This window comes from Balearica regulorum, chromosome 8, assembly GCF_011004875.1.
Source record: "Balearica regulorum gibbericeps isolate bBalReg1 chromosome 8, bBalReg1.pri, whole genome shotgun sequence".
Taxonomy (NCBI): domain Eukaryota; kingdom Metazoa; phylum Chordata; class Aves; order Gruiformes; family Gruidae; genus Balearica; species Balearica regulorum.
The window spans coordinates 12,242,962-12,265,106 of NC_046191.1; the positions used below are offsets into that span (position 1 = coordinate 12,242,962).

Here is a 22,145-nt window from a genome sequence, read left to right on the forward strand (position 1 = left end):
TACTCCCTCCCTGGTCCTCGTGCTCCCTTAAAATGCCCTGGAGAGCCAGAACCCTCTGGTCCACCAGCACATGCTCTCTCAGTCTTAGCTGCTGCCTCCGAGTCTGCCCGTTCCACTCCACTCCTCCTTACTTCCTAAAACTAGAGAATTTGTAAAGTGCAAATCTATCAAACTCGATATAAAGTCAGGGCTTTAGATACAAAGGTAGAAATACAGAACACAGAAGCAAGTAAACAAACATAAAACATAATTCTAATCTACGCCTCGAAACTTAATCCTCTCGTGGCTCTTCTCACCACCACTCCTCTAAAATGCCTGTACTCAAATTTAAGCCTGAAAGCCGCATACCCACAATTCAGTTACTTCACCTGCTAATACACTTGGTCCTGCCATCTTCAGCTTCTAGGCAGTTCAAGACTGGAAGCGACTTTCAGATTTTTAAGTCAAAAACAATGTAAGAGCACCTAAGGTTTGGGTAGGCACATGCTAGCTGGAACCAGCTGTTTCAAAATGGGATAACTGGAGATCCAAAACTCCCGCAAAAAGTTCAGACTTGTCTCAGGTTCTCATCTGTACCGTTACTGTGCTTTGGGAAGTCTACAGACAGCCAAGCTCAGCTAGGAAGCAGTACGACTAGGACATAGGCACACTAAACATGCTGCCTGATACAGGATTTATGAACTGCTGTAGAAGACTTAAAAATGCTGTGAACAACAAAGGTTACTATTTTATTTATAAAAAAAGTAAATAGAGATGTAGCCCACGAAGGGTAAAGGAGGGCCACATCCTACGCAACGTGTGCTCCATCCACACGGAAAGGCAGATGGAGCCAAGAGGAGAGCTCTGAGGACAAACAGGGGAGAGGGAGGGAAGTGATTGTCTTGCATGAAAGAGAAACCAGCCCAGGGCTGTGGCATAGAGCACATCCTGGAAGGCAGAGACAGGGAACAAGCGTCTTCCTCCCCAGGACTGCTGTGAAAAGCAGCATTTTGGAGTCAGAGTATTGCAGAGTTGACATTTGACTTCCACAGTCAAGGCTTCAAAATCTCCTAGCAGCTGATGAAATGAAGAGATTGATGCCAGGTATAATCAGAAGATGCATTTGGTTAATTTTAAGCTTTTGTTTTGTAGCTATTTCCAAGCTACTGAGCAAGAACTGAAACTGTCATTTGCTAGAGAAATTGGGTTGTTCTTTTTTAATTTTGTTTAGTGGTTTGACATGCAGAAGGTGCATTGTAATTACAAAAAACCCCCAAACCAAAATAAAACGTAGCAGACAAACCCTCTCAACACCTGCAAACTGCGACAAGTTTGGAAACCTCCTTTCTTGTGTGTCTAACTCTTTAGATGGGCTGACATGCCAGGTCTTAGATATTAGGAAGAAAACTCAGTAGCAGCTGAAAGTCAGTGCCATGCTAAAAAAACAACTTATAGAAATGAGAGATTCCCACAACTCTAGAAAAACCTCAAGTGCCCCAGTACTTAACGCTGCTTTTCCCCCTTAATTTTTTGCTCCTTAACAGCCACAGAGTGGTCATTGCAAACAAGCTGTTGAGGACTCCTCCTAGGCCAGATATCTTGGATACTTATGGGTCATCTCCCCTACCAAGGCAGAAGGTCTCATCAGAGATGGCAGCTTCACGCTCTCCAGACACGAGCAACTCAGATTATTACTCAGTTTATCAACTGCAGGCAGCAATGCCTTGTGCACTTCTAAACAGACCAGACAACTTTGTTAAATAAAGTTATATCTAGTAATAAATTATTTTGTCTGTGGGAAGCTTTTCCTCTTCCATTTCCTCTCATCCTTCTCACCTCTCCTCTGCCTTTTATTGGGATTCTTGCATCTTTAGAGAGCACAATTTCTTTACATTAGCTAAAGACAGGATTATCTCAGAATAAACTGCCCTCCTGGTATCACTTTATTTGAATTACTGGATATTCTAACTGTTTATCATAAAACAACATTGAAATATTTTGAGATCTTAACTGAATAAAGACAGTTCTGTCAGTGAAAATATTTACAGTAACCTCACTAATTGAGACTGATTTCAGCTTCCTGAATCTCATTACGGTAAGCTGTGCACTGCTGCGAAAAGGCAACAAATAGGAGACAAATGAAAACAAACATGTAGAAACACAAACAACTGCTTAGAGTGATATTAATCATTACCAAAAAATCTGTCAAAAACATCCCTCTGACTGGCATCTGTCAAAACATCTCAGCAGTTCATCATCGCACAGCCACCGTTTAGATGGAGACAGAATGTGCAACAGCCCGCAATGCAAATCTCACACAGCTCTGAATTTCTCAGTGAATTATTCCATATCTGAGAGCACTCCAGACATGACCTGTTTCACACGATTTCTCTCCTCTTCCTCCTGGACCAGCACTGTCACCTCCTCCTCAGAAGGTGCAATGTCTGGCAGCTAACTATGCAGCATGAAGTGCTGCTTCCCCTCTCTGTTTTTTGTCCAACAACCCACAAGAGATGGTAAAACACTGGAAATCAAATCCTATTAATAAGAAGATAAAAACCTCACTCAAACTATTAGCCCTATTTCCTCTCATTTCCTGTCTGGACATGGTTTAGGAGTCCCCCCAGCTATAGCACATCCTAATAGTGTAGTACCAAAGAATGAAGAATCTGCTTCTCAAAGAGGAGACAGAGGAGATGGGCATTTCAAACCCCCACCCCCACGAGATGCAGATGCCAGACCTGGGAGGAGTGAAGCAGAACAGTTCCTCCTTTCCTCTTAGAAAATACGAGACAATTACTTTCCTGCTAAAATACTTTCCTTACTGAGCACAGGTGGAAAATTTTGTGGGCTTAATAGGACAGATCTTCTGCCAGGACACCATGGTGGAGCAAGGCCAACTACTTCTTTACAGATTTACCTACTCAGTCAAGTTTCTTTACCCTTGACAGATGAGGAAACCCCTATGTGAAATGAGCATTCACAGAGCAGAAGTAAACAAGCCTAGCATTTATAAACTGTTTGGTATCCTGCTGTTCCATAAATAGTTATTATTACCCAGGAGATCAGATCTGTCCAAAGGAGAAGAAATGCATGGTACATGTGCTGACTAAAATCCCCAACAAGGGAAAAAAAAGAAAAAAAAAAAAAGAGAAAGTTTGTTGTTGTCTTATTTTAGTTTTCTTTGCTTAAACCAGGACCTGTAAGCATACTTTGCCTCCTTCAAATTCTGGACACCCTTCTCAACTGTTCCAAGGGTAGCAGGAACAAGTCCAGCAACAACAGAATGTATGCTGGCCTCTAATCAGAGCCTTGGGACCAGCATCTTCCTCTGCAGATGCCTAAACTCCACAGACACTATTTAAGAAACAAATCAAAAGCAAAAAAAAAAAAAAAAAGTTGGCCACCACGGGCTCTCAGGAACCGCTTGCCACAGGTTACATTAAGACTGCCTGGAGCTGTACTGTAGCTTTAAATACCTACACATCCATCAGGTTACACATTTACAAACAAATTCTTAAGATATATAAACAAAACTTGCAGAACAAATACATGCTGTGCTACTTATCCCTAATTCACTGCCTGATGTGGCTTTCAGCATCCCTGAGACCATTCTAAAGTAGGTGTTTTCTTTCCAAAATGGAGCTGGAGACTCCCACCACAACAGCTGCTGTCCTACAGACTTGCTCGGGCTGCAAGGTGCAGGGCCAGCCGTGCCTGGCCAGCCCAGGACAGCACCTCACAGACCCCAACGCTGGCTGCAGGGACAGGGAAAACCATTGTGTCCCACACAGCTTTCCCTAGCTTCTCATTTTTAGGTGACTTAACACTATTCCACCTTTCCTGAAGTGTTCATGGGAACTGTTTATAATTGGAACAGCTCATCCATGGGCCAGTCTTTGCTCTAAGCGTAAACCTTCTGTAATAAAAAAAAAAAAAATCCAAGTCCAGAAACGAACACTTCTGGTGGCTAATACAGCATCACCTTTCACTGAGGACAGCAGAGATTCTGTAACAGAGGCAGGCCCAAAGTAAAAGTAGATGCACACACACCTTATTTATTTAGGATGGCAATAGGTAAAGCATTGTGGTTTTGTGCACGGGCATATTTATATATTCTTCTGGTTTCAGGCTCTCTGAGACCCCACAAAGTCACAGGTATTTCAATCTGTTTCATTGTTAGGAATCTCTTTATCATACTGATGTCATTTTCAGCAGTGCAGTTCTACATCTATTCCTAGGTGTGCCTTGGTGTAAACATGAACCCAGGCTGGCACAGCTGATAAACGGATTAGAAACATCCTAAAATTGGTGTGACAAGTATCAATTTTGAAAAGGGAAACCATACAAGCCTCTAAAATATTTTTTTTTAATTTTCTTTTTCCAAGAACAGTACAAGACGTTATTTGAAGCGTACACAATTCTGAAGCTTACATGGGTTGTTTAAGCTTGGAAGAATAACAAATTAGCATGGCAGATGCAATGATTTTCAGGAAAATCACAATGAAACACATCTCTTAAGAGAGCTGGACGTGGTTTTTCTGGTTTACAAGCTGGACACCGGAGTAAGCTATAAACCTGAAGTGCTTCAGGAGATAAAAAGATGTGATCATCCTTAAAGGTATGGCAGATTACACAAAAAGGAAACAACTTTTTTCTGAACGCGTAAATCTTCAGAATCTAGCAAAATAGATCAGAATTAAAAGCCACAGTGAGTAATACTAGTGAAACATGCTGTCCCACTGCAGTCAGCTTCACTGCAGGATGTGGGAACGCTCTTGCCTTGGTTTCCAGCGTTACAAGTGATTTGGGTTGGCTTGAACCAGTGAGCAAAAGTCCTTGGGAAACTACAGGAACTTCACCAAGCTACTGTGATCCCTGACACTATTACAACAGTCACAGCATTGTTTCTATAGTATTTAGCAATTAATTTACAGATTTTATTTTGCTGCATAGTTAGCTCAGAATTATAGTAAAAGGTACCAAGAAAATGATTGCCAAAGGAGCTTACACTGTTCACGCTGCAGTGGAGTCAGAGCTTCTACGGTGTTATCTGAACAACATTCTCAAGGGACTTTTCACGTTGCTACAAAGAGAATTTTTAATCTTTCCAGTTTTTACCTTCATCTGCCTAATGTAGAGTTGGAGGGTTCCCCAGACTGTTTCTAATTTGGCCTAATAATCTTGCATAAATTATCAGACTTTCTTTTCATCAATATTCTTAGCCAACGTACATTGGCTCGGTGACAGCATTTGCATGCACTGACACTCCTGTAACGTTTCAACAATAGAACAAAGTGTGACAGTAAGAGAGGAGAAGGGAAAGGTAGAAGAGGAAAGTAAATTGACTTGAAATCTCCCCAAAGATAGGAAACTTGATGAAAACCACCAGTAGGGAGTTCAGAAAGAACAATTATCCCCTCTTGAACACAATTCAGAAAACTGAGGGAAGCTGCACGCTTTTCCATGGCAAGAGGAAATCACTGGTGACAGACAGAGCCTCAGAGATACCAGGGAACTTCTTGGGGCTCTGGGGCAGTGATGGGCTGGACCGATAAAGATGAACCTTCAGAGAGTCCAAGGCAGAGTTTAAATAAAAAGAGAGATACCCACAACCACTTTCTTAGGGGGATGTGAGGAAAAGACAAGACATGCATATCAAAACCATAGTGATATTACATACCCTGCTTAACTGTCATGTTCACTGGTATTTTTCATTCGTTTCATTTCACGTTCACTGATATTTTCATTCACTCAAATGCATTTAGATCCTCAAGCAATCTTTTCTGCAAGATTTTTCCTGAAAGTTAAACATTCTTATTGGTGTAGCTTTAGAGCAGATGGGCCACAGCAACACAGCCCAAACACACTTGCACAATAAAATATGCTTATTTGGTGGAAGGGATTAAGTTTATTGTTTCTATTACAGTCAGCATGCTCATGCAAATACAGTTATTTATTTGTACATTTGCAAAATTGTCTCTTTTTTTTTTTTTTTGGTTAAAGGTCACAATTTAGAAATAACATAGTATTCTGGAAAGCAAAAGGAATGCAAAACAAAACAAAAACCCCTGTCCTGTTCCCACTCTGGCATAAGATGCAGTGTACTCATACTGAAGCGAGAGCACATATGCTCTGCACCTTTTTCGAAACCGGAAAGGCACATGCTCAGTAAGGTCCATGTGCCCATATTCCAGCTTTCATCTAAAAGTGTCACTTAATTCAGAAGTCACGAAAAGGAATCTGAAGACAAACTTTTCAGGCGCAAAGCCTGCACATCACATGGATTCACATGGTTTTATTTCTTTAAACTCTTGAGAGAGGTTAAGCATGAAAGATTTCAGCTCCAAAAATGGAGCTGTCACGATCAGCACACGGGAATAGCGTGTACTTCTTTGCACATTCTTGTGAAGGTTAAAAAGTCAACATGGGATAGAGAGAACAACCTGCATGAACTGAAGGTGAAACCAGATCCCTACCTCCTGAGCAACAGCTCCCCATACCTCTGTCCTGGTGCCCAGGCTGCCTTACGGAGTTTTTTTGCAGTCCCATCACCTCAGTTCTTCATTCCCAAGCTGCAACCTTGGCGGGGTTTGTATAATGATCTGGTAATTCCTTGAACTGGATCAGCGAACTGATCTGGATTAAAAATAATCTTGCACAAAACAAGTAGATGGATGAGGGAAAACTCATGTTTAGACATAAGAATTACTTTACTTTGTTTATTGCACTGTCCACAGGCAATTACAGTAGCTTGGGTAACAGAGCAGTGCAAGGGGCAGCATGAATCCTACAGCTAACAGTGCCGTGTAGAAAAGGGGGTGGCAGACACAGAACCCAAGCTTTTTTAAAAAAAAAAAAATCTACTCTTACATTATGCCACATCTATTTCAACCTCACTGCAGCAGCATGCACATCTTCAGAGGCAGCTAGAAGTGAAGAAATAAGCTGTTGCCATTGAAGTTTGTTTTGAAGTACCAGCTCCCGCTTGTTAATTGGTGCTCTGAATTGAAGAGCTAGCAGTGAAGTTCTGTGTACAGTTTCATCTGCTCATCTCTGGAATTATGTTCCTGATCATTGTTCTCTAAAAAAAAAAATGCATGCATAAAAACTGTTGTGGAGAAATAAGGGGCTAAAGCAGTGATGGTGCTGTGAAGGGCAATCCAACTGCCCCAGTTATAAATAGCAACAACAGCTCAGACAGCAACCCTCGTTTGAACATTAAAAGCAAATGTCTCCTAACAGACTGTCCTGTATGTTCACTAAAGTACAGCCAGCTGTGACAAAATATTTTGTGAGATAACATACTTTTTCCCCTTCAGGCAGAAGTGTGAGAGATTTAAGTCTCTCAAATGAGCACGTGACAATAAGACAAACATAGGAATTATACCTGTTGTATGCTCTGTGACCCAATTCTGTCACTCAAAATCTACATTAATATATATTTTTAAAAATCATCCTCGAAGTGCCTTCAAATTGTGTATAATACCCAACACACTAACCGCAAAGGTGAAAAAGTGAGAAAAAAATTTCACTCCAGAACCAATATAGAAGAGAGAAAAAAGGCACTACTTCATAAAAATCATAAGGACAGAAAGGTAGAGCAGTGCAAAATGCTCCCTTTGCCAGCAGCTGACTGCATGGGAAGATGTATTCCTGGAAAATCCACGGAGCTCTGGGTGGGGAGGTGCTGCCCAGACACCAGAAGTGATTTGAGGAGCGTTAGAGTGTGCATGTTTTGGCTCGCATGTTTATTTAGCCTAGGTTTTACAAAACACAGAGTAAGGAGGTGACAGGAGGTAAACGTGAGCAGTGGCATGCTTCAATGCCCCCAGCACGATCCAGGCACTGCGCAGCTTGGAGAAATGGGAAACACCAGCAGCTTAAGCGACCAAGGGCACCATCAATTCCTACTCCATCCCTCCTTTCTCCTCCCACGAGTCCTAAACTCCTTTAGCCAGAATTAACCAAGGAACTGAGGGAAGCTAATGATGTTCAGTACTGCCCAGGAGAAAATCCACCTGCATCAACTTGTCCCTGCAAATTCAAACCTTAATAATGCAACAACAAATATTTCCTTCATCTTTGCTGTGGGGATAGGCAGAACAAGCAAGATACAGGATCTGAGGGGAGTTGTGATAAAGAGTCCAGGTCAGTGCTCCAGCAGCCCCAAACACCCTTTCAGTCACTGGCACGTACAAATTTCCTTACAGAGCTGTGAGTACAGCAGTTACTGGGACACCAAATGTAGCTTTGAGCTCTGAAACAGTCTCTGCCATCATTGTACACCATTCCTGAATGCACAGCACAGAGCAAGAGACTTAAAGAAGGGACAGGGGTCGAGTGCTCCCCATTCCTAGAACAGGAATAATATCGTTTTGAAGAAAAGCAGAAAGTCTTTCTCACAGCAGCATCTGGGACACAGGGACCCTGACTTCAGTGGGAGCCTCAGTGTCCACTCTTTCATTGGACACAAGCCACTTTCACATTCAAATTAACAAAATTATGCACTTCAGTGTATTTTTACATTATACATATATTTAGAAGACAAAAAAACCCCCACAAACACCCTGTACTATCAATAGCTAATTCAGCATATCTATACAATTTTAAATAGCTTAAAAAAAAAAAAAGAGATACTACCCACTGTACCTGAAGAGACTGTAAAATACGTAGCAGATGGATCTTGCTAGAGTCAGGGAATAGTTTTGAATTCCCATAGCAATCCTCAGTGGCAAACTAATTATCCAGCCTATTTCTTCAGTGAGGTCTCACGAACCACGTGAAGCTGCCATCCTTTGGCTTCCTCCTTAAATAGTTAATCACAAAGGAAACAGCCGTCACCTCTGCTGACAGGCTCTAAGCACTGAGCTCATGCCCTGTCACTTCAGCACAAGCCCATGCTGGGTATGGTGGCAATTCATGAGGCACCGAGACAGCCAAACTTGAATAAAGTCAGTTCTAAGCAGAGGGTTAAAAATTCTCTTTAAAAAAAAAAAAATTTTTTTAATACCTAAGTTACAAAGCAGGAAAGTGTCAAAGGGAAAGATGCTCTTGTGTGCTTATTACAAGAGGCATAGCTTCCTGGAAGGGGATATGGAGACGAGCAGGGAAGTATTTAGGATGAGGGGACCACATTTTTAAATTATCCTGATCCCTGCTAAAGCCCCAGTCCCACCTGAAGCTCCCGTCCTCCATTTGCATGTAAGAATGCATGTAAGAATGTTGAGTTTTTTCCTGAAGTATAAAAGCTGCAGAAACTATACCTGCAAAACAGCAATGGCAAAGAAATTTTTGCCAGGCGCTGGTATCAAGGAGACGGGAGTCTCCCCTTTTTACTCTAGAGAAAGGCCTTCTGGAGCTGTCCCAGCTATACACAACCGGCCTGAGGAAGTGGAGAAACACACAGGAGTCTGTCACCTACAATATCAAGGGGGAACTGAACATCAGGAAAAAAACACAGAAGAATGACTTGAAAGCCACTGAAATGTCTATGGCTGGCATAAATCCGTGCCATGCATTCTCTGCTGATACGAAAGCTTAAAAAGTTTTTAACTTTACGTACAAAGAAACAATTCAGCATGAAAATATAAACCCAGAAGAGTTTACAGGAAAGCTGTTTTTCCTTAGAGTGGAGAGCAGGCTGCAGTACTGAAAAATAAGGAAAACAAAGACGACTGTGACAAAAATGCCAATTGCTAATAGCTAGAAAGTTTGCACCAGAATAATCGAACCAAACTAAACTGATTTTGTTTCTCAACTGACTTGAGGCTTGTGATTCATGTAAGACTATTTCTTAGCACCAGTTGACTAGAAAGAGGTGTTTACAATCATATCCTTGGTGCTAAAAATAGTCATGTATCTGAATCGCATATGTTAAGTTCATTATTTTGGTCACAACACCTATAGATTTCTTGTATATTGAATTTCTCCTTTGCCCCTTACTCTGAAATCCCTTCAGACACTCTTCATCTTTCTTTAAATACTTCTTTCCCATGTTCTCTTACCAAACACAGATCCACAAGTCTGCAGGCTGCAGACATTCCCTCTCTATTCACCGCCTCCTCTAATTTCTAGTATTAGCTGCCAACTTACAAGAGCTTGCGGTTGGAAAATTGTCAGTAGCTGAACTGTCCCAGGCTGGCATGTCAGCCGCAAATTGTGGGCAGAGGTCTCCTTTCTCATTTGATAAAGAATAGGGCATAGAAAGAACTGTACACAGGCAGCATCGTTTCCACAGTAAGGCCAGACACGCAGGAGACTGCAGTACCACTGCAAACACAAGTTAGTGCCTTCTACAAGAAGGTCAAAGCATTAGCTCCAGACTTGTAGGTGACCTCAGACCTACTAAAAATAGTCTGATTCACTGAACATAGTAGTCTAATTCACTGACCTACTGATGCCATTTTACCAAAGACGCTTGTCATTTTCTTTGTATCATTCTGAAACCAGTAACCTAACTTCAGGCACTTTGAGTCATTATCTGCTGTTGGGAGTTTTGCAAGAGGCAGAATTGTATTGTCCTGGAAAGTGGAAAAATTACATAACTACTTCATTAAACCACAACAGCCCAATACTTGGTATTTGTGTCCATTGGTCAATATTTCAGTAAAAATCCTAAGAAACAGGGAGTACATAAAGCTCCACTCTGCCCTCAACATCCATTTAGGTTCCAGCCTTCTGTAACTTGGAGATTTCTGTGCCTGCTCCTGAATCCTCACAGTCAATAGAACCTGACTCTCAATCTTTTTCCTTTTTTTTTTTTTTTTTTTAAAAATCTTTTGGCCTCTATGGAACTCATTCTCAGAAAAATGTAACTGGAAATAGCATGAAATAGCACTTCCCTTTGCTTATTTTAAACCTGGTGCACAATATCTGTATTTAATGCCTCCGAATCTTGTACTGAGAGAAGTAATCACCTAAACATCTTCTCCATGCCATTCACCATGTTACACATACTTGTGAATACCCTCTGCTTGCTCTACCTCAAACTGGAAAGTCTAGGTCTAGTCAATCTTTCTGAGCATGGAAATAACTCCATGTTTTTGTTTAGTCTTTATTACCACTATATACCTACACCTAATTCCTCCAGATCTGTTTCAAAATTAGTTGAAGAGAATTAGATGCTTTATTGAAGAGAGAGGCACAAGGGGTAATTATACAGTATCAGAACATATTCTTGGTTTTTTTGCATTTATCTCCTAATATGTCCACAGTCTTTTAACCATTGCTGGTCAGTAAATCACAGAACCATCCACAATAATTCCAAGATCTCTTTCCTGATCGGCAAGGCATAACTAAGTCCAGCATTAGGTATAAGCTGTCAGATCAATCTTCTGAACAAACACTGCCTTACATCTATCAGAACTGAATTTGGCCTGCTATTGTGTGGCCCCTTCACTGGGTGCTGTGAGATCCCTCTGACATTCCTCACAGTCAGCTTTTGGTCTTGCTACCTGGAAAAATCTGTCAGCACTTTATTATTCATCCTCCATTCCAGATAACTTTTGAGCACTTGGAACAGCAGAGATCCCTGCGCACGTTTTCAGAGGACTCCAGGGGTAACATCTCTATTTTGTCCAACCTTCTTATTTTCTTCCATACAGTTTCCAATCTTTAATTAGTCACTACCTAACCACTACAGGATTACACCAGTTTAATTTCCCAAAAGTCTTCGAAACACCAAGTGTTTGGTTGTGGGTTTGGGGTTTTTTTGTTTTGTTTTATGGGGGTTTGTTTGTTTGGTTTTTAAAGAAATCCAGACATATTGTATTAGTTAAATCACCTTTTATCAAATGCTCATCTAGTCATTCAAACTACATAAGCAGATTTACAGGGCAGGACTTCTGCCTGACTCCTCTCTACCATCACCTTTATTCCTGTAAACGAACACTAATTTTATTCTTGTTTTATAGTTTCTACCAAGATGCCTATTACAGAAACCAGGCTCACTATTAGTTTCCAGTTTCCCAAACGCTCCATGGGCCCCTCTTGAAAAGCCTGACACGTTTACTGCTTTTCATTCTTCCATTCTAAGGCCAATTTAAGCAATGATTATACACAACGGTGTGTAACTCGGCAACTTCACCACCGAGTTCTTCACAAAGTGAGAACTTTTCCTAGCAATTCATTGTGTTGATTTGCTCCAAAACGTCAGCCTTCTGTCAGCTTCCCCCAGCTTCCTCCCCAGAAAGGAAGGCTCCACGTGGGAACTGCGCTGCTGTGAATAGCAATGCAAATAACTTCTCTGCTATGGCTTTACCTTCCCTTAGCTCACATGTAATATTATGATCATCTATCAGCCCATCGGCATCTCTGGCAGGCTGTCTGCTTTTGACAGTTAGACAAAAAGCTGCTTTTTTTTTTTTTTAATGCTTTTATAAAGTTGTTCCTCAACATTTTTTTGGCCTACCTCATTATGGTTTATATTTAACTTGCCAAAGTTAATGCTCTTTCCTATTCTCCTCATTTGGATACAATTCCTGCTTCAGAAAGATGACTTATTTCTAGGAGCCTTGTTTACTTTACTATTTAAGCCAGTCCCTGTTAATTTTTGTGGCTTTCCTTCAATCTCTTATTTCTCCCCCCTTCTCAGACTTTCACCATCAAAACTGGACATACTATTCTAGAAGTCTCGGATTGTGGGGGGTTGGGGGTTTTAATTTTAAATCAGTGCTACGCACAAAATTTCTCAACTTATGTGTGTACATATGAACCCAAAATAGCATTTCAGCTATGAAATTTTGTTGAGATTACACGAAGCTTTCTCAGTGTCTGTTTCCAAGACAAGAGTATTTCTATCTTGAAGGTATAATCTGCATTTGTTCCTCCCAGATGTCTTATTTCATATTGAATGTACTAACATATATTTTGCTGGACTGTGGCCATTTAAGTCAGGCAATCCAGATTGTTCTCTAAAATCCTTTATTTAGTACTCTCCAATAGGCATATAATCTGCACACTTAACCTAGAATTTTTTCCAGCTAGGATTATTGATGAAGGTGTCAAGCATTGCTAGAATGAGAACTGATCGACTGAGGACCTCATAGAAAAACCCCAAATCATTTAGTCTTTCCTTACCAGCAACCGCATTTTGCGATTTCTCAGGGCATTGCTCTTTAATTTGTCTAGCACTTGCTTATGCTTGGTAAAGTCTGAACTCACATTTTTACCATTAAAGAAGCACTTACCAAGAAGAGTTACATCCTCTGAAAAATATTTATTCTATCTCAACTATTTCCATCATATTTTGCCTATTTACATTTAAAACTGCACTAAAAAGTCAGGAACCTTTAGAATGGGAAAACATTTATTCATTTTATTCATGCTTGAAAACAGCCAAAGCAACTTTATCCAAATAATAAAAAACCCCAAGAAACCCACACATTTTATAGTGAAGACCAAGCCTGAAAGATGTCAGCCCCAGAGATGATGTTTTCCTAACGATACGAGCAACTGAAAACAAAAGCTAAAATAAAACAAGTCATGCAGCTCAAATTCTTAAATCAACAGGCAAGATAATTTCTAAATATATTAACTTACGATATGTGGCTTGGTAATATTAACTTTGCATTGTTCTTTGAGTACAAGAGAAGTTTCAGAAGAGAAAGAATCTTAATTCTTTGCAGAACTACCAACCAGCCATTCTTACACCAATCCTAGGTAAAATAATGAAATGTCCAACACTGAACTCTAATAATAAAGAATTACAGGACATACTGGAAAAAAATGTCAAATTTAGTAAGGTTTAGGGTTCACATTAGAGAAGCAACTGAACATAAATCCCCAGTGAGATGCTGTCTTTAGAACATGATTTTTCAATGTATGAACAAGAGAACAACTATCTACTTAGACTAAAGACAAGTTATTACCACTTTGCATAGTATTAGTTCAATGCAGTTAGCTACTGGGAGAAGGTGACTGAACAGCCATCTGTAAGTAGTTACTGAGGGAGAGAATAAATCACATTTCAAATTCTACCAGGCACAAAAACCTCCTTCTTGAAGCCAAAGTCTTAAATAAATTTAAAATTAAGAAAAAATTAATATTTTTGCAATAGTGAGTTTATCCATAGGAATAATGTAGCACATTATTACCAGATTCTCTATCAATCGAAATCTTTAAGTCAAGCTAACTAGTCCGTGATACAGCATGAATTTACTGGAAGAAAATATCACGTCCTGTGTCATGAAACAAAATCAGGGTAAGGGACCATTAATGGTACTTTTCTGGCCTTAATAACCGTACTAAACAGTCTTCCTTCTTCAGCATATATAGTTTATCTTTGCAGAATCAATATGTAACAACAGCCAATGCCTTGGAAAAGGCAATTAGGTTTCAGCTGTATGAAGAAAGGAAGGCTTTAGCTTCAGACAGCTTACCACAGTTATAGTACCTTATATTCCTGTTCTATACTACTTACATTTAATATGTACACAAACACAGATTTAAAAGCACTCAGAAAGAAGAGGATGATAATGTATCTACCTTCAGTTCTAGTATTTATTTGTATGTTAACAGAGTTCCAAAATTTACACAGAAGATAATCTTTTAGAAAATTACCAGTTAGTTTAAAAAGTCCACAACCTCATTTGCCAAAGAGATCCCTGCACTAGAGCATCTTTCCCATGTGCATTAGAAGCTTAGATATTAGAAGGTGAGATAACCAATCAGTAACATTTTTCATTTGATGGATCAAACTGAGATCCTTACAGTATTGCAAAGAGGAGTGCTTTACCCTGTTCTCCCAAGTAAAAAAAAAAAAAAAAAAAAAAAAAAAAGAGACCACTTTACTACCCCAGATAACTTAATCTGTCATTTCATGACCTAACTTTCCTAAGGATTGCATCATCTGGTACCAGCAGTGAGCTTGACCACACATCTGTATCATGCACTGACAATATAATTTATTATTCAAGAACTCTGAGCAGACTCCTTGTCAGACTAAAATCAATTAAGCCATTGCCACTGACCACTCAGCCCAAAATTTCAACATCGGTCTCCCCTTGAACCAATCAAGTGACAGAGTAATGACACTTTAAGACAATCTCTGCAGATCACCCACCTTGAAGGATGAGAAGTCATCAGTGGAAGAGGGGAAAAAAACCCCAGTAAAATAATTACTTACTTTGGAAAGATGACAGTCATGAGCGCTGATGCATAACCAGGCTTGCACACTCCCTCAGAGAAATTTGCATACTTTGATGCCAATTCTGGAGGCCTGTGAAAAAATAAGTAGAGAGTCAGGACTCTCCTGGCTATGACATGGCTTCTACAATCATCCAAGTTACTTTTTTCCTTATAGCTTTTCTCAAAAACAGCTGTGAGGAATAATAGGAAATACAGATGGGTATTTATTAGTTGCAATATAGCATCACAGGAGAACAACAAATAAAGGATAGGGTTAAAGGTATCTGAGATACTACTAAAATTTTGCTGAAAGATTTTCCTACCTAGGAAGGTAAAGCTCACGGAAGAAAAATGTCAAGATATCATTTCAGACTTCAACATTTCAAAGAGAAGGAAACAAACAGCACTTTGGCTATTTTTCTGAAGCACGACTGAAGTTAAAATTATAGAAAAGTATTATTTAGAATATTATTTAGAAGATACCTTTCAAGCATTTGAAACAAACTGCCAAGCAGTTCTGACAGGCTATCATCAAGGGATGGATGCTTTCAGCATTTGGAACAGATGACATTGCTGCTGTTCTATTGAGATGTGCCTTAATTCAGCTTGCCTAGTAGTGATTTCAGGACCAAATTCTGAATATTGGGTGGTTTTTTTCATTTAGTTTTTGTACAGAAACGAGATCAGCAACTCAAGAAAAGGTATTTAAGTCCAGTACATACTTTTACCATAGATCTACTGAGTCATCTGGAAAAAACATTTCATTTTACTTGTGTCCCTGTTCACCACCTGCAAAATTTTTACATTCATCCATTTCACAAAAACATTACAACAGTAACTCACTTGTGCTTTCAAAGTAACATTTGATACCTTAATGTCAGTCACAGTATGAGAATTATTAATATTCCTTCCAAAAAAAAGAAGCGTTTACAGTTACATACTCAACATTCGGTGGAAGTTGCAAGTGTTAACCGTTGCGGAGAGTATTTGCTACACCATTTATGTTATTAGTAGGCAAGTAATGAAAGGTTTTTTTCCTACAGGTCAACAAATCTAAACCTTCAGCAGCTTGAAGAGGAAAGTCATTGTAAGTATTCAATTTCTCAAGATCTTTGCAGATGAAAAGCACCAGAAAAAGCTTAAGAACATGGACACGATTCTAATTCTGCCACAGATTTCCCACACAGTTTTGGCCAAAACGTAATATTTTACGATCACAATTCCTCATCTATAGGATGGCAGAACAATACATTTGACTATTTACACTGTCAATTATTTACAGCAAAGTTTAGATTTCTCTAAATATATTATATGGATGTGGAGAGATAGATACAAGTGTAACATTGTCTAGCACAATGCAAACGCACAAGTTCAGTTTCCACACTTGATACTATAATACGTATCTCTAAATGAGAGAGATGAGAAAGCATCTAAGACATGAACATCTAGAAGTTTGAATCCTGAAGGCTTGCACTGAGTCATTTCTGACGCCAGTCAGGATCTCTTTAGAAAATAGGCACGGGAAGGAAAGGCCTGTTGCTGACAAAACACAAGGTTTTCATGGTGCTAAAATACATCTCCTTCTGACACAGTCCAAAGGGATGGCAGGGTGTACAGATCAGAGCCTGTTGCAGCATTTCAGATATGAAGAAGTGTGGGAAATCTTAATCTTTATCAAGCAAACTTAAGTGTTGGTGGATTTTTACTGTTTAAGCAACATACAGAAATCCCTAATACCAAAATCTTCAAAAACAAGTAGAAAGCAACTGGAATTTATCCACAGCCACCACAGTAGTGAGTCATTGCTGGCAAACTTGTATAACTACTTCAACAGCAGGCCTCTCTCAAATGACCTCAGTGGTCACACAAAATATCTTGTGCCACAAACACAGGCATTTTTCTCTTTTCTGATTTAATGGCGCTTTCATTATCAAATTAAAATGTCACTCAGATGCCCATCATGGTGTTTCTGCAAAATAGTAGGCTGAAACCCTCATGCATTTGAGTCGCACAGAATGCCAATCAGAGCCGCATACTGATGGTGGAGCTGTCAATTATAAAACCCACAAAGATAGTCAGAGCCGCTAAAGCCCGAGGGGTTGGGCTGTTAACATTGCTTGGATGTGATGAAGTTCATGATCCAGAGTGCCAGAGGCAGAACAATTCTCCTAAGCCAATTGTAGCTGCCATCTCGTATTGTTCAACATTTGCTCGTCTCTTTCTTCTAGCCACGTATTGAGCCAGCAGGCTACAGAAAACGAGAAACGGGCTCTCTATATTTTAAATCCATCTAGGGACACATTTGATTTGTATTACACATTACACACTGTCATTGCCAGCATGCTCTTAACAATAAGCCTACATTAGGTGTAACTCAAAGCCAAACATTTAGAGTAAGGCTGGATACAGCCTTGCTGTCTACCATTCTGCTACCTCATGAAGCTCTCCAAGCTAACATCCTTTTAGATATATAAATTGGCTTTATGGGTTTTTTTCTGCAAGATTCACATGTTCTTCCATAAATCAGACCACCAGACATCCTGCATGAAGCGTCCCATAGAGAACCACACATTTTCCAAACAAATCCAGCTTTGTAAAATTACACTGCTGTAGGTAGGTACACAGTTCTGTCACAAAGAAAGTATGCAGAACTGAAGTGTATGAATAAACATCTCCTTCATATCTGATGACAATGTACTTATTACACTGCCGCGTGTATTGCTGCTTCTTTGATTATGTTTCTTATTTCCAAATGGAAGAAGCACTATTACTGAAAGTACACTTTGCAAAGGCTGCCTGACAAATTACCAAAACATGGTGCAAGGCATTACAAGAGCTTAGCTTTGATTTTCGTTTTGTAATCCTCAATGCTGCTTACAACAGATGGGTCAAGAACTATGCACCAGACCAAACAATATTACATTCTTAGTGCTTTACTAGTAAATAGCCTCATCTCACTAGCTGCATTGCTGTGCCTGGAATCCAAGGATATCCCGCTCACACAGAAAGCCGTTGCGGTAAGACAACCAGGGCTGACGTGACTGTTACGGCACAAAGGTGCAAATCTCCTCTACATCTTCCAGGTCCAAGCACATCTATTGCAGCTCCTGATTCTCATGCTCCTAATTACAGCGACAGCATCAGTTGGGTTGAGGTAGTTAAACAGCTAGTGGAGATAGCAGAAAGGATATCATTAGATACACTGTGCACCCTTAAACTTTGCTCAGATTTTGTACAGGGAAACTCCAGTAAGATAATAAATTTATACAGAATAAGTGAGGGAAACAATTCATTGTCAGTAACTGTAAACATCTGCAGTTTTTAAGCAAGTGCCTGCATGAAGGTGAAGTTAAAGGGAAGTAATTGGCTTATTCCACTAAAAATAAAATGCATTCTCGCTTTTTTTTCTGACTTTTCTCCTGTGAGACTAGCATACATCCTGAATTCTTAAGATTTTCTGTGCTTCTCTACACAGCTATGTGGACATCAATCTTATCCAAATTGTGAAATTTTGTTAAGTTAAAAATCCAGCCGCTTTCAGAGGATTTAGAAAATGTAACAAGATTTTTCCTTCTGCTTGCATTTGGCAGATGTGTCTCTTCTTTTAATCTCAAATATGAAAACGTCACCATGGTTAATTCCTTCATCATGTCTTGATTGGGGACAGTATGTCATCCTCATGGGACTGGAATCTAAATCCATTTAAAAAAAAGAAATTAGTAATACAAACTCAGTGTTTGGACTACTAAAAAAATGTCCACAACTAAGCTCATGTAATTGAATATTACAAAAATCTACTTTAAGAGACAGATTTTGCCACTTTGCCTTCCACAGGGAATTTAAATTGTGGATTGTAAAAACTGAAAAACTCAATCTGCTTGAGGTCATCTTATATGAGGACTGATTTCTCTTGCTGTTATTCTTGCACACAAAATACACATACTGACACATTTCTGAAACAAGGAGAAGGAGTTCTTTGGCAATGTGCTCTCTAGGTTGACCCTTTGCCTTGGGATTTCCTTCTCTTTGGTCCAAAATAACCTGAGCCTTAGACCTATACAGCAGCTTAAGTGTATGAAATGATACCTGAAGAATGAATAGAAGACACGATGAGAACATGAAATGAAAGACATGTAAAATATAGTATTATTTATGAAATAATAATGAAGTAATATTAGCAAGTAATTTGGCAGATCAAAAAAAGGTCAGGTCACTAAATCAAAGCTGCTAATGCTGAGACCCCCTGAGATTCAGGGCACTTTATTTTAGATAGGACTCCAGTCAGATTCCCTGGGCCAGATGTATCCATCACATACATACATGGCTCAGTGTTGGCCAAAATACCAAGTTTTAGTTTGGACTCTTACGCTCCCAATTAAATACTGTTGCATTTCATAAACTCCTGGAATAAAGCTTTCAGTTTAGTTTCCCCCAAATAAGCTCAGGACTACATTTCAAAACCAGTTTGTGAACTTAATCAGCTTACAGTAAGAAACAATTATGGGATTTGCTTCAAAATTGCAGGACTGATCCATACAAGACACTAACGAAGACACAACCAGAGTGGCTAGGGTATACATTTGTTTATATTTTAGTTAATATCAAAGGGTCAGTGCATGGTATTTGGTTTATACATCACTTATAGTCTCAAAAATAGACGGTTTCCAGTCCTCAATATACTTTTTCATAATACTCATAAGCCTGTAAAGCAACAAATCCCATTGAGGGGGAAAAGCCCTGAAACAAAACCACAAACCAGCCCTCCCTTCCAAAGTGGCAAAGGCTTCTATTAAAGAGACGGGTGAGAAAGTAAGTGCCCCATCAACTCTCCCCTTCATTACAGATGGTCAGCCTCACAGCAAATAAATGCTACCAGGTCACTTAAAGGCACAGGAGGACACCTTTAGCAGGTCTGGTGATGCAGCTCTTTTACTCTCCTTCAGTTACTGCTGCAGAGAAAGAGAAGTCCTTAACAACAGGGGTCATTAACCACCACAGCAGCCTTCACCTGTATAGTAGGCAACTCCCATACACCAGTAACAGCAAGGGACTGAAAAACTGTGTTTGCACATTTGACTTTATAAGTAGAGTCATGATCTATCACGTCATTTTAACAGGCGGAATCTCCTTGAGTGTGAGACACTACGGAAACAAGATGAGCTGATGAACCCTCCTCTTGGTTCGTAGCTGGAGCTCCACGTTCAACAGGAGCGCAGCGTGGATTAGGAAACACAGAGACAGAAGTTTAAGAAACTCTGATTACAGCTCTGTTAGAAGTTTCTAAACTTTGGTTCAAAGAATTACAAGGCCTGATCATGTGATATTTGCTATTTTTCTAGTTCCAGCTGAGGCAAAACTAAACAAACAGAACGGAATGAGGAGATTGAAAGAAGAGGAAAAACAGAATGCTTACACTGAAAGAGACAGGAAATGCATCTATCACACTATAGCCAGCTAAATAGATGTAAATATTTTCAAATGTTACTTCAGTATGTAAGCAAATTCCTCAAGGAGGTTGTATGACCGAATAGGAGGAGACAGGGCCCAAATCCCTCTTTCTAAAAAGATATGATGCACCCTAAAAAAAATGTCCTGTTCTGCTTCTCCACCAAGAATTGTGGTTTCTCATGAAATTAATTCCTTAACAGCGAAGATAATCAACACATACTTTTATTTATTTATTTGGACTACTCAAGAACACCAGCTGAAGAAGATTAGGTTACATTAAACTGGCTCAGGAAAACAAAGTTTTAAAGACATTCCACCAAAACCCATAATCCACCTCCATAGCCCTGAATGAAGACACGATGCGAAGTCAGTGGTAGCCTTTGGGAGACACACACTAGGCAGAGGGGCACCGACAGCAGAAGGCCACTAGCACTGGCAACGCCATTCACCCTTTGTGAAATGTCATCTTTGCACAAACACACCAAAGAGGTTTCCACGCACAAAAAAGGCACGAGGATCCTACTTCCTTACAAAATACCATTCCTGGTCTTCGACATACTAGGAATTAGATCACTGGGCAGAAGAAGGAATTTCAGATTAGTGTCAACAGTGCTAAATACAAAAACATCTTAAGGAACACAGCTATAAGTGATTTCGCTATCAGAAAGGACTATATCATTGTACAATCTCTTAGAGTTTACAGAATCTAACAACCCTGCCTGGAGCTTCTCCATTAATAACCTTTTATGAACTCCTAAAAAAGTGTTGGGATCCCTGTGGACAAAAGAATCAGAGGTTTTCCAGCGAGAAAGTTTTTGTTTGTTTGAAATAAGTAAATAAAGAAACTAAATGCTGAGTTTATAAAACCAGATTCAAAGGATATAGATGATAAAATCCAAGAAAAGTCCATGGCACATTTTGTATGTGACCTCATGCTGCGTACTCCTCCAAGAATTGAGTAACATCCCTGATCTCCTGCTCTCCTTTGGTTTTTATAAACTTTCCCCTTTTAAAAAAAAATTCTGTTTCTGTTCCATCTTACCTTTAAGACTAGTAGCAGAGAGAAAAAGCAGGATTGTGTTCAAATAGTCACAGATAAGGAGTAAAGAAAACAGTCCATTTGAGGGTTTGTTTGTTTGTGTTTTTAAAGAAATATGGAAAGGAGAAAACAACTGGCTGAAATACCAATTGTTAGACTAAACAAAAAGCATGAAATACAGAAAATTTGTTTTCACAGAAGGCAGCTGTTTACTAAAGAAAAAAAAATGTGAAGATGATTGCTTCCTGAGTTTTTGATATTTATTAATCTTTGGATAAAGTAACTTGCTGACAATCAACATAATTCCTGAATGTATATTATTGGACTTAACTATTCTAGTTTTTTTCCATAGATGTAAAATTACTGGTTTCCATCCTCAGTAATAAGTATCAAGATTCTGGTTTTACAGATAAATGACAAGGATGTCCTAATGGAGGATGTCACTTATTTTCTGGAGATGAGATGTGTTAGAACTCACTCAGTAGTCACTAAAAACTCTCTCAGCAGTCAGTTAAGATCCCTACCTGAACTGCTTTATGAAAGAGCTGTC

The 22,145-nt window shown here is 39.5% G+C and overlaps 1 protein-coding gene across 5 annotated transcripts in view; it reads right to left on the minus strand.

The window, feature by feature from the left end:
* The window catches only part of ST3GAL3 (ST3 beta-galactoside alpha-2,3-sialyltransferase 3), a 183,659-nt gene that overhangs the window by 98,660 nt on the left and 62,854 nt on the right, over nucleotides 1–22,145 (minus strand). For all 5 annotated transcript variants that reach the window (XM_075759621.1, XM_075759619.1, XM_075759618.1 and 2 more), the window contains one exon: nucleotides 15,107–15,199. In XM_075759621.1, the coding sequence (XP_075615736.1) occupies nucleotides 15,107–15,199 (93 nt within the window). The remainder of the gene's footprint in view (nucleotides 1–15,106; nucleotides 15,200–22,145) is intronic.